General features: G+C 38.9%; 2 protein-coding genes across 3 annotated transcripts in view; both read right to left on the bottom strand.

Moving 5' to 3' along the window:
• Positions 1-711: 711 nt before the first annotated feature.
• Positions 712-16,094, bottom strand: NDC1 (NDC1 transmembrane nucleoporin). Its single transcript, XM_027648866.1, is given in 19 exon segments — positions 712-972; positions 1,808-1,968; positions 2,863-2,963; positions 3,681-3,744; positions 4,047-4,097; positions 4,330-4,448; positions 4,578-4,832; positions 5,770-5,925; positions 6,768-6,849; positions 7,813-7,905; positions 9,623-9,755; positions 10,382-10,433; positions 11,862-11,970; positions 13,321-13,459; positions 13,954-14,128; positions 14,499-14,600; positions 15,520-15,640; positions 15,880-15,939; positions 15,942-16,094. Coding segments are annotated over 19 exon segments (2,190 nt in total). The 3' UTR covers positions 712-908.
• Positions 16,095-16,315: 221 nt separating this feature from the next.
• YIPF1 (Yip1 domain family member 1) overlaps positions 16,316-17,760 on the bottom strand; it is a 7,022-nt gene continuing 5,577 nt past the window's right edge. For both annotated transcript variants that reach the window (XM_027649011.1, XM_027649010.1), the window contains exon 10: positions 16,316-16,628. The gene's annotated coding sequence lies outside the window, so the exon portion shown is untranslated. The remainder of the gene's footprint in view (positions 16,629-17,760) is intronic.

The raw sequence follows: 17,760 nt of genomic DNA on the forward strand, positions 1-17,760 counted from the left end.
ACATACACATTTTCTAGTGTAGCTATCACAGGAACTGGAGTCTGTTTAAAAACTGAGTAGTTAATTTTCAAATTATTTGGGACGGGTTTTCAGATAACAAGCTTTTAAAAATGCTTTAAAAAAGTAATATTTTTCACCAGAATCTACCAGTAATATATGCTATTTTAAAAAATTTGGATATGCTGCAAACATCCTTCCTACCCCCCTGAACAGAAAGCTGTTGATCTAAACTTTAATTCACAGTATCGTTGCTTGGGAGTTTTACCAAATGCAGTAATGTTTCCTGTATGTTTCAGCATAGATCAGAACTTAGTTTCCTAGGTCACCTTAGAGATAAAATCTTTAAGTTTTCAAGCACTATTTGTGTATTAAGAATGCCTTTCTGCACACTGTTCTACTCTGAAGGGGTATTTCCAGCTTACAGGAGAGCAACATGTTTTATTCCTGGGCACATCTGTTTCCTACTCTTAAACTACACACTTGATCTGCACTAAAAGTGTTATCAACTAAATTTATGAAGCACTTAAGCACACTAAGTATCTATGTAAATCTCTGCTCAGCCCTTTAACAGAAAAGGGTAGGGAAAGAACATAGTGTGAAAAATAATGAAAGATCTGAGTGTCAAAGTAACTCTGGTAATCTCAAATGTCACAGCCTTACCTAAAAGAAGAACTTGCACTTTCTCGTTTGTGACATTAAAAGAAGGCAAGATGAATTTTACAAGTTTTATTATACAAAAGATGATCCAAACCCCTAAGAGCTCTTCTACAGTTCTAAAAGTTTTGTTCTGCAACTTGTACTTCCATATGCTTTTCCAAAAAGCCAAAATAAAAAGACTCATTAGTCTCACTTTCTTCTTAGCAAGAGTCTTGGAAAAACCCAACTGTAGCTGCATCAAAATCTGTTATTTATTCTTTGTATTCCAAGAATTGCTGAAGTCTTTTCTTATGTTCTGTAGACACTTGAACTGCACTAAAAACAAAAGCAGAACATTTTACATTAAGTGTAATACACCACAAAAATAAAGTCTCATGCCAAAATTGAGTATACATTGAAATCAATTACACTGAAGCTAAATTTTAGAAAACCCCGCTGTATGTAAAACCTATGTTCCAAGACAAAGAAACATATTAACCCTTAAAACTGTCAATTCTCATCTTCCTACTAAAAGACACTTGTCCCAGGAAACCTTGTCCATTTACTTACCTTTAAATACACACAGCAACTGATTAACTTGCAAGGATGACTTAGGTGAGAATCTCTTAACGTGATCTCTCCTCTATATCGAGCACTTCCAAACTGAGGGACATTTCATGCCCACAGGGAGAGATAGGCACATGCTGCAGGAAGTTTCAGTCCCACATATTCAGGAGCCAAGTATGAAACTCTGCCTGCTGTGACAGTAGCTGAGAAAGAGCCTTTGGGTGACCAGGCAGCAACGGAAATCCATTATTTGGACCCTTCATAGGATTCTCTCCCTACAGAACAATTGTCTCTACTTGATTTATTTTCTTTTCAGCAGCTCAGATTTATTAAATGAGTGGTATTCACGAACTGCTTCTAAAGAGTTCATGAAAAGTCACTAAGAAAAACTACCCAGAAATCTATGAATAATAAATTTCTAAGCGGGACCATATATCTACACAAGAACTTTTTAAGGTTCCACAAATCAAAAAAGTACTAAAATACCATGTTAGAATAATGACCTGAAGAGATTTTTTTCCCCCAAACTTCCTTTCTCACAGGTTCTACAATAACATTATTTAAACTAAATTTAACAAGCAAGCAATCATGAGGAATTTCTTACTTTAAGTGTTCTCCAAAGACAGTAGTTATCCGGTACAGTGCTGTCTTCAGAGATGCTCTAAGTGCAAACCGTAGTGTTTTGTAGGATGTGTCCACCAGACTCCCTGAGACCCGGGAGGGCTTGCTAGAAACATGTGGCAGTTTGAAATGTCTGTCTACAACCTGATTGAGAAAAACATAAATGAAATCAGCTCATCTGTTCAATTGTTTCATAATGTAACCATTTGACACGTTTGTGTCAAATAAAGCAAAAAAAGTGCACATTTGGAAATTCTACCAAGACACACAAGAATGTTTTGGAGATTGATCATTTCCCAGCCATCAACAGGAACACAGAACCAAGATCCTCTGTTACTAGTCTTAACTGCCAAGCACAGCACATGCTGCAGTAGAAACACAATTCTGTCCTATATTACAACTTCTTTCTTTTAGAAACAAGGGTATTGGCTTTTTTTTTCCCCCTTGTGCCTGTTCTTGGAATAGATGACTTGCACTGAAAAACTTTAATAACCTCTAAATTCTTTCCAAGACTGTCCATTAGGACAGTGTAAAATGATTATGTCAATAGGACACGCACAGCCTTGGAAATAAATCTGGATTTTTTTAAAATACACATTGAACAAACATCAGTGACTTGAGGGTAATGTCTTAGTATTTTGAAAGAGAACATCATACAGATCTTATCTCCTGTGATTTGCAATGTCTCCAAGTGCTCCATGCTGCACGAGGAATTGTGTACAGCCAAATACAGTCCTAACTCTGCATAAAATATAGTAGTATAATTGCTGCATCCCTGAAATAAGCACACAGTACCATTTTTTATTTTGAAACATTCCATGCTTTCTCCTTCTACATTTTAAAAAACAAACAGGGTTTTTATTCAGCTGTTTCATAGCGCACACAGTGACAACCAGCTGTTTTGTTCAGATTAACTGCAAAAGAGCTGTTTCAGTGGCAACAACTTGAATGTTATGACTAGACAGCAAGGTCATAATGTAAAATTAACAAGACTCCTCCTAAACTTGTCCTGCAGTAAGGAAAAGTTAACAGTTTTACCTCCTGAAGAGTCAGTAAAGTATTCAGGATAGCTGGCAGTGTAGTTTGGACAACTCCAAACTGGTCTTCAGTAAAGGAGGCTGCTACCAAGTGAGACAGACCTTTAAAAAAAAAAAAAAACAAAACAAAAGAATTTTGCTCTAATTAATGCTTCAAAAGCTGAGAATTCAGTAACAAAGATCATGGCATTGCCTGAAGAATCTACAAGTGTGGTAGAGCTCTTGAGGACTTACTGCAGCCAGCTGACAGTTACCTCAGCTTTGGCTCAAGGACTAAATCACTCACTGGTTTTACAAGTGTATTATAGCTTGAGGTTGATAAAGCAAGAGAGATTATATATTAAATAAATTTTTTAAAACACATTGGCTCCCTTTTTCCACAAGAAAATCCCAAAGTGCAACCACATACTGTCATTGTTCTGATTCTCTCCAGATCATCTTATTTGCTAAGTTACGACCTGAGTGCCTCCCCCAATTCCCTGATTAACAGAGAAACACTCAGAGCCTTTAGTCACAAAAGCTGCTGTAAAAAGAAGTCACAAATCTATTGGTGGGAAAATGTAAACGTGATACATGGCTTCACATCAGTGAGAAGCAAAAGAAATAAGTTTAGGGATCTCTACAGAACATAAAGTAAGAGATCTCGGATGGAATCTCAAAACTAACAAGTGAATTAGACTTTAGCCTAATGGTGAATGAAATGCAGTTGGGATTTTGTCAAGTGTTTCAAAGACTTTTATTCTGTTATATTTATAAAGCACAGAGGCCCAGAGAAGTTTTCCATGAATCAACAGAATGGATCACCTGGAAACTGCTTACCTTCCAAAGCCCAGATATGCATTTGGGCATCAGAGAAGACAGCCTGGATAGAGGCTTCTGGGTGCTGAGAAGAAACCAAAATGTTGTGAGTGCACTTTATAAATAATAACACCAAACCTGCAGGTTTCACTACGGTATTACACATTCCATAGGGTCCTGTCCCTCCCCTCAGGACAGACAGGTATGGGATAATCCTGCTATGAAACTCACAGTAAGTACAAAATTGTACTTATGGAAAACCTTAGATGAAAATACAGTTTTTAGGACCCTTACTCTATGACAAGGTACAAAAGGCTACAGCAGAGCCCATGTGCTCCTGCATTTCCAGTCCCTGCTGCTCAGTCCCAAACACAGGATCGCCCTTACCTTGCTGAAGAAATACATTATCAGTGCCCGTCTGGACAAGAAGTTTTTTATCTGAAAAGAAACAAAAGATTAAACTTATGATCTGTATTTATGTAAGGTATGCACAGTTGGCCCTCCTCAACCCTACCAGCTTCACACAGTATGGAGGCATTGAGGGGTAGGGAGAGGGAAGGATCTGTGTTATGTAAGCTAAGCAGAGAAGGAAGTATTCATTCCATAAAATGGGAAATTCTTCCAAAGAATACCCAAGGTGCACCTTGTATATATTGCAGTTTTACTCTACCTGTTCTTGCTTGTTCTGAAGCCATGTGTAAATAAATTTGGGCTGTACTGCCTCGCTGCCAGCTTTTGCAGCAGAGAGCACTGGGAAGGACTCATGGTGGGAACCATTCATTTGATGATCTACAAGAAAAAAAACACAGTATCTTCAGAAAAACTGGATGCTGTCACTTTAGTCCTCACAATACAGCTCTCCCTCGACATGGCTGCTACACTTATGGCTACAAGACAGTGCTGTGGAAAAATCTCTACCTGAAACAGACGTCCACAGCTTTGGTCCCCTTCTCATAACAAGGGGACTTTGGAGCGGTCCATGCCAAGGGGAGTTTACATCCACAACTCCCTTCTTGCAATTTAAAGCAGGTGAGCTGAAGGGTGAACCAATGTCAGACCCAGGAGACGTCTTCAGAGGCATTAGGGAGGGTTTAACCAATGGAGACATGGTGGCTCTGAGAACAATGTTAGACCTCTGTGACTGGAAAGACACGTCTTCTGTCCCAACAGCTCCTAATGACAAAGAACACACTGCATGGAGACAACAGGCTGGCACAGATGAAATAAGAGACAGGTTTGTTATTTCATTGCTATTTCAACAACTTCTGTATCATCAGAGCTTTTATTTTAGGACATTGGTACCACTGTGGTCTTGCAAAGAAGTACATCAGCATAAGCATGGAGTGTTTTCCAAGTTCAACAGTTTAAGAACAGCAAATAATGAGAAGGATCCTTGTGAATTTATTTTTCTCCTTTTGCTAGCCATCATTACTACACCCTGATATAGATCCACATAAAGTGGGCTATTAGGATTAAGTACTAGAGAAAAGGCTACATATAGAAGAGTGACAAGTCTTTGGCAAGTTTGGTATGTAAAAAAAGGCATGTCTGTCTCAAAATCCAAGGAATAGCAGCATCAGAAGAAATTCACCTCTGACATACCAACAGTCCCTGCTTTTCCCAGAGCACTGCCTGCTAAGGGATTTCATTACCTGGCAGCCTTGTGCTAACACAGCTCTGCTCCCAGGAATGATGCCCAAGTCTAGCAGGTAAAACATCTAAAATGCTTGGAGACTGCACACAGCTCAGGAGTCAGACTGGGCTTTTCTTATTCTACAGTGATATTAGTGAATCACACAAACATAAAAAAACCCCTAATATTACCATCTTAAACTAATCATAAGAGTAGTTATGCAAATTAAAAAGCATCTCTTGGCAAGTTTGTAAACAAACTGAGTAAACATATTCTTTCCAAGCTTTCTAGTTATTTTGAGATTATCTCAACAAGAATACCTAAAATGATATTGGGAGAGAATCTTTTTTGTTTGCATTTATTTCCAGAAATTCCTGTGACTCATTTTCCTTGTAGAGCTTAACTAAAACTAATGTACCCATGTATCTATCTGTACTGTCATGCTTTACAAACCTTTATGAGCATTTCCTCACATACCTGGAGTCTGTGGAGGTACTTTCAGCTCCCCCACTGGCTGCTTTGCTCTCCCGTTTGCTGCTGCAGCTTCCTGCTGTGCAATCAGCCTCTGGGTCAGATCACTCAGAAGACTCAAACACTCCCTTGATATTGCAGTCCAGTTGTGTGGGTGCCCACCTGACATATGCACACAAAAAGGAATGTTTAGCCCAGCTGCTCCTCTTGTATCTGTTCTGACAGTGCCCATGTGCTCTCAGCAGGAGCTTCACAGTGACAGTACTACTCCATTTGTAAAACGCCACAGGGCATTTCCACTGTGACAGCTTGTTCATACTGAGAGGAAGATGAAAACATGGACAGATTCCATCCTCCTATCAATGGATAACTCTAAAAAGACTTCAGTGGAACCTGCTAAGCAAGCAGGAAACACAGGCAGTTCAGCCTATCTGACCTGAAATCACTGAACAGTTAAAATGAACAAAGTAATATCAATGGGGATGGCAAACAGGTCTGAAGCAGTACAAACACTAGAATTCCTGATAAGGTGTTACAAAAAGTTCCTGAAGGCTTCTAAACAGTTTTAATTGACCTTCTCTGCCATATCTTTGAATATAGCAAAGGGCCTGTGTACTAATTGAAATTACAGCCAGTGTTTGCTCTCATGGCTCCAGAGGTGACTCACTATTTGTGCCTGATTTCCCCTCACTCACACCTCAACATTCAGCTTTCATACACACCTGCTGGAATATCCAATCTGGACTATTTGATTGGTGGTGTGAAGAGGGCCCTGCTTTCAGTATCCCAAACCTGTATGTCCTCATGGCTGTCATTTAAATCAGACACCAGAATTGTTTGAGTTTAGTAGATGAAACAGTATGAATATAGATAATTAAGCGTTCTTTTGGAAAAGGCACCACAAGGGATGAGGCCTCACAAAATTGCACAACTTATATTACATAACTTGTATAACAATTTTTGAAAAAGGAAAAGAATCAACACAAAATAGTTTTTGTAATTACCTGGCTGACTCAGGCTAAAGACTTCCTGTCGTCGAACAGGGGAGTACTGGGAAAGTAACATCAAGTCTTGTAAGGCTAAAAACTAACAAAGAGGAAAATGTTTTAGTGCATGCAAAGTGCAGCATATTTCCTTAAAAAAATATGGAGTTATCCATACAAAATCAATCCCTAAAGACTAAAACCAGCCATGAAATGGAAAAAGAAGGGAGGCAAATCCCTAGGACCACTCTGGATGTGGCTGCCAAGTTGGTAAGAGCTTCAGAGAACTTTACTGATATGTCAGTTCTTTGGAGTTCAAGTAGATCTAATACTATTTTTTATCTGAGCAGCTCAGGCAGAAGGAGCCCAAGACACAAAGAAGTCTAAGGAAAGAACTGTTTTTGCAAACCAGAGCTCACCTACAGCTTTAGGGTCAGTGCCTTATGGGACCAACCTAACATTCTTTTTCATGTGATAATTAACGTGCACAATATGCAAGACCTTATCATAAATTAGACATTTTTAGTAACATCTGAGATTATAAATTGTGCTGTGCTCAACTCTTCTCCACACATCCTCTGATAATGCAGCTAAGCTTAAAAAGGCATTGCAACCTATTGTATCTCCAGCCTTACCAGAAATCTGTATAATCAGTAAATGTGGATTTTGTGTGTGCAGGAGAATAATCTTATCTTTATTTACATAATACTTCTTATATGAGGCCTTCAATTTCTAAGTATTATAATCATTAAGTCCTATTAATGATTACCATAGACCAAAATTCCTCTTCTTTATTCACAGTACACACCAATACACTTATGTTGCAAACAGATCTTTCCCTCTAACTAAATGAATCCTTACAGTAACAGCGTGGTGAGCACCAGCAGATGTCACTACTAAACAAATTTTCACCATTAAGTGTAACAGCCTTTGTGAATGTTCTGAGGCAGTTTTTGAAGGAACTGGCACCTCAGTTAACAGAACTGGTACCAGGAAGATGTGGCTGAGTGCTCTGACAAACACCTCAGCACACAGCCAGCAGGGAAGATGGTGGGAGTTCAATTACCTTTATAAGGAGGGGAGGATTGCTGTTTAAGATTTTAGGCAGGCACTGGTCTGTCTCCTCAGCAAATGTTGGCTGGACAGGAAAATGATGAGTCTAAATATAAATATCAGAAGTTATGTTATACAGAGGAAAACACAAGAAAACCTTATAAAAAAACCCACCTGAGCTGTTACTTGTCAGGTGAATGATGAGCTACAAAAGCACACAATCCACTGCTTCAACTCACTGTAAACTGACCTGGAATTTCTAACATGTAATAAAAAGACTTTACTCCTTATGTTTAAAATTGAAAAATCTCAGAAAAAATTCAGATATTTTTATCTTAAGGTACCTTCCATGTAGCCATAGAATACATAGCTAGGTGCATCATATCATTATGAAAGAAATTCCTCTAACCACATACCTGTGAAAAACTAGTGATACCCTCTTTCAAAACAAGACTGAAACCTGAACTGCAAAGTCTGTCTTGGCGTGGGTAACCACTCTGGTGAAGAACTAAGAGTTCTTTTACCAAATAAGAAAATATTTTTAAAATTTTTCTTTTGCACTGTTCCACTGATAAGCTAAAAATTCTTATTTTTATCATCATAATTGTCATGTCCCGTGTTTTAATATTAAGAATTTCTGTGGCTATAACATTTAAAATGTGAATAGTTTGAATTGTATCGAACATCACAACTTTTTAACCCTATTTAACATGGTTCAGTTTGGGCACAGATTAACTGTTAGTTTTATGTTACTGCACTCATCTTACACACCATAGCTTTATTCTCCTCTGTTTCCAACTGCAAAATTTAAATTTGAGGTAGCAATTGCTTTCAAAGTGTTAATAAATGGACTTTAAGTAGACTAAATTTCTTTCATGACTTCAGTTAACACTATGTAAATACTTATAAACAACTCTGGAATTTTTTTAGCTCATTAAAAAAATAGAATCATGTGAATAAACAAATATTTTGTTCAACAGTCAAAAGGGCAAGGTCCATTTTATACCTTCCCAGATGGACATTTTTGTCTTCCACAGTTCTATAAGCAATAGAACAATTACAGACAGTGACAGTGTTCACTGGTGCTTCAGTTATTATCCTTTGAGACACCTCAGAGCTGTTCTCATGCTTAGACCTTTTTAAAGCTAACATCCCAACGGCACTTTGTGCCATTTCACTCCATGAGTGCTTTGCACTAATACATTGATGCAGGACTTAAACCTCACTTTTTTCCCCCTATTTATCTGCAGTCTAGTCAAGCTTTCACTGAAAAAAAAAAAAAAAAGTTGGACTATTTTTCCTCTGTATTCTTACAAAGAAATATCTGAATTTGTAAACAAAGATCAGTCAATTCTTTGTTGGCAAGACTCTTCCTTTCTCCCCCCCTTCAATCAGGGTCTCATATATTTAAATGGTCTTTTTTTAGCCCTTTTAATTTGTAACTTTATGGTTGAATGAAAAAGCACAAGTGTCTTAATTCCCACGGTTGCTTGAAGTCTATTTTAATACTGCAGACCTAATTAGATTAACATGTTTCTGCTTTGGAGAACTCTGTACTTTGAGGGTTTGCTTAAATTTGAGCTTTCTAGAGCTTAGCTTGCAGGAAACAGTTTGTTTTCTTAGCTTGTCTTGCTCTAAGGAGAAAGGGAAAGTCAGTTAATGCCCAGGCCTGTCTTGACTGTTGGGTTATCAGTTACTGTCTGCAGTGCATGCTGTGAAAATCCAACTCACAATAAGTTATTTCCTAGTAAAACTGCTTTTGAAAGAAAGTATTATCTGTGCAACACCAATGTTCTACCTTTAGCACTGTCACAAGTACTAACCTCTGTAGCATAGATTTTGAAGAGCAGCCATGCAATGTACCAGGTCATCAGAAGAAACACACCACACAACCAGGTATGGTAAAACAAGGAGAGATCCAATAAGCCACTCAGAGTGTCAAGAGGATGCAATTTACTGGAGATAAAACCAAGAAGATACAAGTATTTTAGTAGTTTTATTCTGGGAGATGTTTGCAGTAAGCTGTTACAGCAGCAACAACAACTACAGGAATAAAGTTGTTTTGTTTTGGTTTTTTTTGCAAAAACAATTTTTTAAATGTGTTTGAGATACCAGTACTTTGATTTTTCAGACAAATTAATGAAATTAAGGAAAAGAAATATGAAATAAGTAATAATGATTACAGTTTTAGACAATTAAGGTGTTAAGACTCCAGCTTCCCTATTTTAAAACCAAACAAGAGCCATATAAAAATAAAGATGCCCCACCAAAAAAACACCACAGAAAAGCAGGTACAACACATACATGCAATTCTGAGAGATTAGCCTTTCTAATACTTTAGAGACTTACACAGATGAAATAAACAGAGGATTTCTTAATTCCTATCTTAATGACAAGATGGTTCCCACAAAGGGTTGTTGGTTCCTTTTGGATCCACTTCAGAAGCACCCAACATTCCCACGTTTCGTGTGGGAAGGCAAGGAACCAAGTCCTGCTATCAAGAGGCAGCTACTAAGCTGCACCTCCTCAGCAAAGGGAGCTGTCAGCAATATTCCAAGCTTCCAGCACAATGTCCTACCTACCTGTCTATATGAAGATCCATTGTGGTACATATCCATACCTTTGGGATATAACCTATGGAATCAAAAAGAAACACTGAAACAAATGTGACACTGCAGCACACACACACAACAGGCCAAAAAGAAGACAAAACCAGAATTAAGGCAGAGACAAGAGACTGGTCTTTGAACTTGGTCTTGGACTGGTTTTTGGTTTTTTTCAAGAAATAGAAACAAGAGAATGAAAAAAAGGCTTCAGGTCAGCAACTGAGATGTAGACCTTCTCTTTTATTGCCAGCTTCTCAGCACTGAGTTAATTGTGTTTTCTCACTCACAAAAGAGGGTTAATAGTAGTTTAATACTAATTTTCACTACAGCTCTGGTAGCAGCAAAGTGCTTGTGAAGACTTAATGGAAACTGACATAGAACCACCATACTTCTAATTTATCTCCTGATGTAAATAAAGTGGAAATAATTCTTCCGTATTTTGACATCGTTTAGGAGGATAATTACAACCATAACATAAAGAATTCCTTATTTTTAGAAGTCCCATGCAAACATCTTTATCAGCAGAGATTTTTCTTAAAGACAACATGCCATTTTCATATGGGAGGGAGCCATACTGCCTTTGTCTCCCCAGCTCCCTCCAAAAAATATATAGGGCACTTGAGAATAAAGCCAAAGTGCTACTTCTTACCTAAAAAAATAGGGAAAACATAGCAACATTACATGTGGTGAAGTCATGCCCACTGCTGGTGTGTCACATTCAGCTCTGTGACACTACACTTCCAATGCCAAGCAATGAAGGGAGCAGTCCCAAGGCATGGAGATGTTTATTAATCTATATATATTTTGGCATATTTAAAGAAAAAAGGGAATATAAATTACAGACAAAAACTTTTTTTCAATTGCACTGTTTTCAGATTTATAACCTCTTTGCACAAATCAGAACAGGTTTGTACAGAGTGGCCCAAAGCATCAGGTTTTGATGTAAATTGTGAACCACCAGCTGATCAGATTTTGGTTGCTCCATTTACAAGCAATTACAGGTTATTTCACTGCTGCCTACAATGAGATTTCCTGCACAGAAGAGATCACCAGAGACAGTAACACAGTGATCAAACACACTTCAGGGTAGAAACATATTATTCCCCACTCCCTTCTCCCTAGAACACTGTCACCTCCTTATCATGTATCAGCCAGACAATAAATTCTTATAGAAGGTGTTCATCTCTTTGGAAAGAGACATTTCTCTTATGCTAAACAGACTTCTGTGAGGCTGTAAGAACTGCCATCCTACAGATATTGCTGTACAAACCCTGTGCCTTTTCCTCCTGTCTTACAGAGGTGTTAGATCTCTCTTTTTGTTTAAACAAGTCTAAGTGTCTTCACCAAGTTACCTGAAAGGCTGAAAAATAGCATAACAGGCCTGATTGATTAAAGTTTTCAAAATACAGGAATAAAAAGGAAAAAAAAAGAGAGAGAAAACTTCAGGAACACATACCAAAAAAGTAATATGCAACAAAGAAGTTTCTAACAAAATATACTGATTCCACACAACTGTGTTTGATCAGGAGAGGCAAAGATCTTCTGAAACGTAGATACTTGTATTGCTAAAAACAAACAAGTAAAAGTTTAGTATTGAAGTCTGCATGAGTTAAAATATTAGTTTAAGGCAATTCCAAGTGTTACACATACTATTTATTCTCCCAATCTTTCCTGCCATTTTATAAGCATCTCTAGTTCTCATCCTTTTTCCTACTTGTAGCAGTAGAAAATGGAGGATGGAGTAAATTGACTCTATACACAAGGGAAGACACTATAAACTCTAATGCAAAATAAAGGAAAAAACCCCGAAGAATACATATTTAATCTACTAGATTTCATTTAGATTCTAAATGTTCAATTAAATTATAGGGGAAATTTAGACAAGCATGAGTTTCAGAGTCAGTAATCCTCCAAGGAGAGAAACCAACCTAATGCCTTCCTCCATACAACTAAATTATATTTCTTTCCAAATGAATAAAGCAACCCAGCTGACAAACGAAACCTTGAAAATGAAACCATGCAAATTAAACCAAAGTGATTTCATTCTTTACTTGGTTAAGTTACATTAAAAAAAAAAAAAGGAGAATTAACAATATTCAAATAATAGATTTCTTTAAAAATACTACAGCTACAGCATTGCCAAAATGATGTCTGGTTTGCTGATAAACTCAATGCTCAGCATAATGCAGTATAAATGTTTTTCACTAATACAAGCAACCTTGTTTAAAGACACCTCTTGCCAAGTTGGCTGGACTGTGTAAATCTGCCAATGAGGCAAAGTTAATGGCTGCTGTGAGGCTACAGCAACAGAGTAAGTATTTTTAAGATGATGTTTCACAATGGTACAGGTTTCTTCTGCGGGACTGTCCCCTCCAAAGGAATTGTTGGAATTTCAGTTTCCATAGCACTACAAACATGGAACAGCTTTAGACATTGAGCTTTAAGCAAGATTAAATATGCTATTTAGACTTGAACTGAGTTGGTACCCAGTTACAACTGATAATATGCCTTTCTTTATTTTTAAAGTCTCCAGATTCTCAGCTTTTAGGTGACCCTTGTTGTCAGTTCAAGGAGTTGATATCCAGTTGCCTCCAGTTGATATCCAGTGTATGTTGTCTCTTTCCTGTAGTTCACCTGCCACCTCAGCCAGCTTTTAACATGCATCAGATGAGTCTAAGTATAAATACTCCAGTCACAGTATCCCAATTTTTGTGTTCATTTGAAGGGAGCTGAGCAGGAAGGAGGAAGATGAGCACTGCTGGCATTTAAAGCTGAGTGCACACTTCATCTATCAGTGAAAGCCTGCCCACAGATCGCTCCTACTGCCACAGTCAGACATACAAACTGCCCAGGCTTTTTTCTGATCACTGTTTTACTTAGAAATGTTCTTCTACAAAGGTGTTTAAACCTCTTACCTGAATGATTGGAAATGGCAAATAATTCATATTGTTGATAAGATAGAAAAGGCTATAACTGTATCCCAAGAAAGTTCCAGAAAGTAGAAAGAAGAGGTGATACTCATTTAGGCACGCCTGAGGAACAGCATCATCTAGGCTAAAACAGAAAACTTAGAATTAATTCGGAGTTCAAAACAAATAAACTCATTCAAGCCTTAGGAAGTTCAAATGAGAAGTCTGATTTTGCTTTCCTAATCAGTACATGTGATGGTATCTCAGTAAGTTTTTGCTAAAGGAGGAATCCCACCACCTGTTTTTGTATTTTATGCATTTAGAATGCTTCCAGTATTTATGAAGTATGTCCCATTAACCATAAGACCAAGACTTAATTCAAGTGACAACGAATTTGACACCATTCAACTTTCCACTAAGAATCCTGGCAATTTAGTTTTTCTGGTCCAGTTATTTCTCTATGCACTGTAACATTTAAAAAAGGTGGTATTTTCTTGTCCTTTAATAAAGAAAATCAACACAGAATTACTTATTTTTGAGAGTACCCAAATTCTAGGGATTTTTTGAAAGAAATTATAAGTAAATACATTTTATAATACAAATTTTTTGTTTATCTTTAACACACACACACACAATTACCTTTCTGAAGGCGTGCAGGACACAGCAAGAAACTGGAACCTGCCTTTTGTCATAACTGTAGCACACCAAGCCACCAGCATTCCCATTACAGCATGAACAAAAGAATGGATGACTTGCTGAGGGTGAATAATTTTTCCTATCAGTGCTAATCGAGAGCATGGTATTGATGGCACAACTGTAAATAAAGCAGAAAATGAATTTTCACTTCTTATTAATAAAACCTTTCATAAAAAAAACCAAAAAAACCTCAAACAAACAAAAAAAACCTAAAAAAACCACCATTGTCACCAAAGAACTTTTCACAGTTGGAATCAGTCACTAAATTATAAAGAACTGAGATGGCTCAGCTAAGTGTCTCAGCCATGAGGTAAGTGGGAATTTGGGATGATTTACTCAAAAATAAGCTTTGCATATTCTCTATATTAGTTTAAAAGGAAACCTAATCCACTAACATTAAATACATTGAATGTAAGACCAAATGTCTTTAAATGGTCATCCTATTTAATCAGAGTATAAAAGACAGTTCTGCAGTTTACACAACCCACCTGCATAAAATTCAACGTTGAAGATGCTTATTACAATTAGCACCACAGACATGAGGAGGATACAAAAGATGACATAGGAAGTATACAAATCATTGAAAGAATCTAAAAAAAAATAGAAAATATTATAGTTCAGGAGATTGCAGTAACACAGCAGTGGCAGATTAAGTAACAGAAAAGAGCACATAAATCAGCAGCAATCCAGTGAGAGCTTAAAGGGGGTAATGGTCAATGGACTCTCTAATCCCACTAGATCTGCCCAAATGCACATTTCTGCATAAAACCATATTTAAACTTCACAGAAAATATTTTACACCCTTATAACTGGTTTTCTCATAACTGAACACTCAGAGTTTAGTTTAAAAAAAAAAAGCCTTCTAAGTGAATCAAACTATGGCTCAAATAAAGTAGATTCCCTTAATTCAATAAAAGCTGCAGCCATCCAGCAATGCTAAAAAGGGAAGAAATTCCTTACAGACTGAAAATACAAAACCCCAAAAGCAGCAAAGGGGAAAAGAAATCAAGTCTCTCTGCCTGGAGCAGCTCAGTGATCACAGGTGTCAAGCTCCCAGCTAAACATCTCTCAATTTTTGGTGTGTGTACTCAAGTGAAAGTTATTCTCATCATGTGGAGTGCTTGCCTCAGGAATTTCACTTGTGATTCCATGTACTAGAGAAAGCTGAAGCTCTTTGTGGAAACAGCAGCTACACAGACTGGAAGGGGAAGTGTGTCCGAATACTCGGAACAGACAAATAAGCCACTTACCCCGGGTTTTTTTTCTGTGAGGGACGTGAACTTGCAACACTTATTCCTGCCTAGGGAAGACTACGGGCGGTGTGGTTTTAAGCAACGCAGAAACACTTCAAAGTCTAAAGACCATTCAGGACATAAAGCGCAAGTGTAACGCGGTATCACTGTCAGCTCCCGTTATCTGGGACCGAGCCCCAGACAACACGGAGTGGAGAAAAAGACACAAATACAAATACGCGAGTGTAAAATCAGGAAAACACGGACGGGCACGTACTCGAGATCCAGCGCACCGGGTGGAGCAGGTCGAGGCCGCTGAGGACGATGAAGGCCGCGGTGCACACGGGCAGCAGCACCACGGACCAGGTGACGGCGGCGGCCACTCGCCAGCCCAGCACCTGCGGGGAGACAGCGTGAGGGGGGCAGGGGGGCCGGGGGGTCCAGGACCCAGCAGCCCAGCGCCTGAGGGGAGCGCAGCGTGAGGGGACCGAGGGGGACCGGCACCTCCCGCCAACCCAGCGCCTGAGCAAAGACAGCTATGAGGGGGGGCCGGGACACGCCGCCACCCGCCAGCCCAGCGCCTGAAAGGAGCGCAGCGTGAGGGGAGCGGTCCCGGGGCGCTGTCCTTGTCGCCGACCTGCCGCAGCAGCGCCCGCTGCCCGCCCGCCGCCGCCTCCATGGCCCGGCCCGGCCCCGCCGCCCGTTCAAAGCCGCCGCCCAACGGCCCCACGTGCCGGGCACACGACACTTCCGCCGCGCGCCCGCGCGCGGGCAGCGGCCAATGGGAGGGCGCGCACGGCCCGTCACGTCCGATGGATGGACTACAAGTCCCGACGTGCCCCGCGCGGCCATGGCGGCCTGAGGGGGCTGCCCCTCCCCGTCCCTGAGGGTCCTCCAGGGTTGGAAATTGTAAAACTAGTCCACATTAAGTCCGTTTAGTAACACCTTGAAAGCCTCAGTGGCGGCACGGGCTCGCCTCAAGGGCGTTCAATCCTGTCACAGCTCTGCCACACCCCTTACTAAACCCTTCCCACAGTTTTAGAGCCTCATGGACAAAACACAAATCTCAAATTGCCTTCAAAACGCTTTATTGAGAGGCAAACAGCGTGGCAAATGTAGACCGAATTAAAAAAACAAAAACAAAACAACACAAAACCAACAAAAAAAAAACCCTAAACAAACAAAAAAATCCCTTGTGATCAATGGTTTGCTCTGCTCATGGAACCAGTGTCTCCAACAAGCATGGGGATGTCCGTATGTCCATGGGACATCACTGTCTGTTCTGCTACAGAAAACATCCCCCATTCTTGCAGTTTCCATGGTCTTCAGCAAAAAAAAAAATCTCAAATAAAATTACTGTACAGATGGAGAAAACGGCATTGTAATCTGAAAGAGACAAATAACTCCCATGAATATTTCAGCTCGTCACCAGAGGATACAGTAAGGCACACATTTACATCTAAATACTAAAATTCATTAGTGTCGTATTGATTCTTATGAGGCATCTGGGATGAGAAACTGATCTTGCAGGAGGAAAAGCCACTAAAATTGACCTGCATGATTGGATTGCGTCATTTTTTATTACCATTTTTGCTAGGTATATTTAGCCATTATTTATTTTTACTTTTATTTATTTTAAATCTAATACAGCTTCTATTCAGAAAATACTCTAATTTCCACATACACACTTGTGGCTTGCAGAGCCCTGGCCTCTGCATGTTTATTAGTCTTTTCCTGGACTTGCTCCACAGAATTATCCAACAGAATTCAAATGTCATCCGCTGCTGGCAGCACTCCCAGCTACCAGGAAGCAAACCCTCAAACTATCCCACACAAGTAATGCAGTCCTTAGGGATGGCTCAGGCTCCAAGTCAGCCCTGCCCAGAGCCTACACAGTTAGCAGCCAAGGCCTTTGAAAAAGATCTGTACTGGAAAGGATTTGACTTCACATCTAAGGACAGATGTGTTTTGCTGTCATCCCCCTGCACACTGTGGGGAATCAAATCTATATCATCTGGAAGCTAGGGGAAACAGAAACAAAGCCTGGATGATACCATTCTACCCACTGCACTGAAGAGACAAATAATTTAAGTATTCCCAATTGTGTATTTCAGTGGTATCAGGGTCTTCTGTTTCGTAACACTTACTTTACTAAGGTTTGTGTATGAAAACATAAACCTGCTAAAAAACTCATAAGCACACACTTTATACTGAACATTTAATCATTTTAAAGGACTAAGCATGGTTTATTGGTTTGGTTTATTGTTTTTTGTTTTGTTTTACTGGTTTTTTTGTTTTGTTTTATTGGTTTGTTTTATTGGTTTTTGTTTTATTTTTTTATTGTTTTGTTTTATTGTTTCGTTTTATTGGTTTGTTTTATTGGTTTGTTTTATTGTTTTGGTTTTTTTGGGTTTTTTTAATTATCTTTTAATTGTTTTGTTTAATTGGTTTTTTGTTTTGTTTTTTATTTCTTTCATTGTTTTGTTTCATTGTTTTGTTTCATTGTTTTGTTTCATTG

The sequence above is a fragment of the Corapipo altera genome, unplaced genomic scaffold (assembly GCF_003945725.1).
Source record: "Corapipo altera isolate COAL_440 unplaced genomic scaffold, ASM394572v1 112, whole genome shotgun sequence".
NCBI classification, from domain to species: Eukaryota; Metazoa; Chordata; class Aves; order Passeriformes; family Pipridae; genus Corapipo; species Corapipo altera.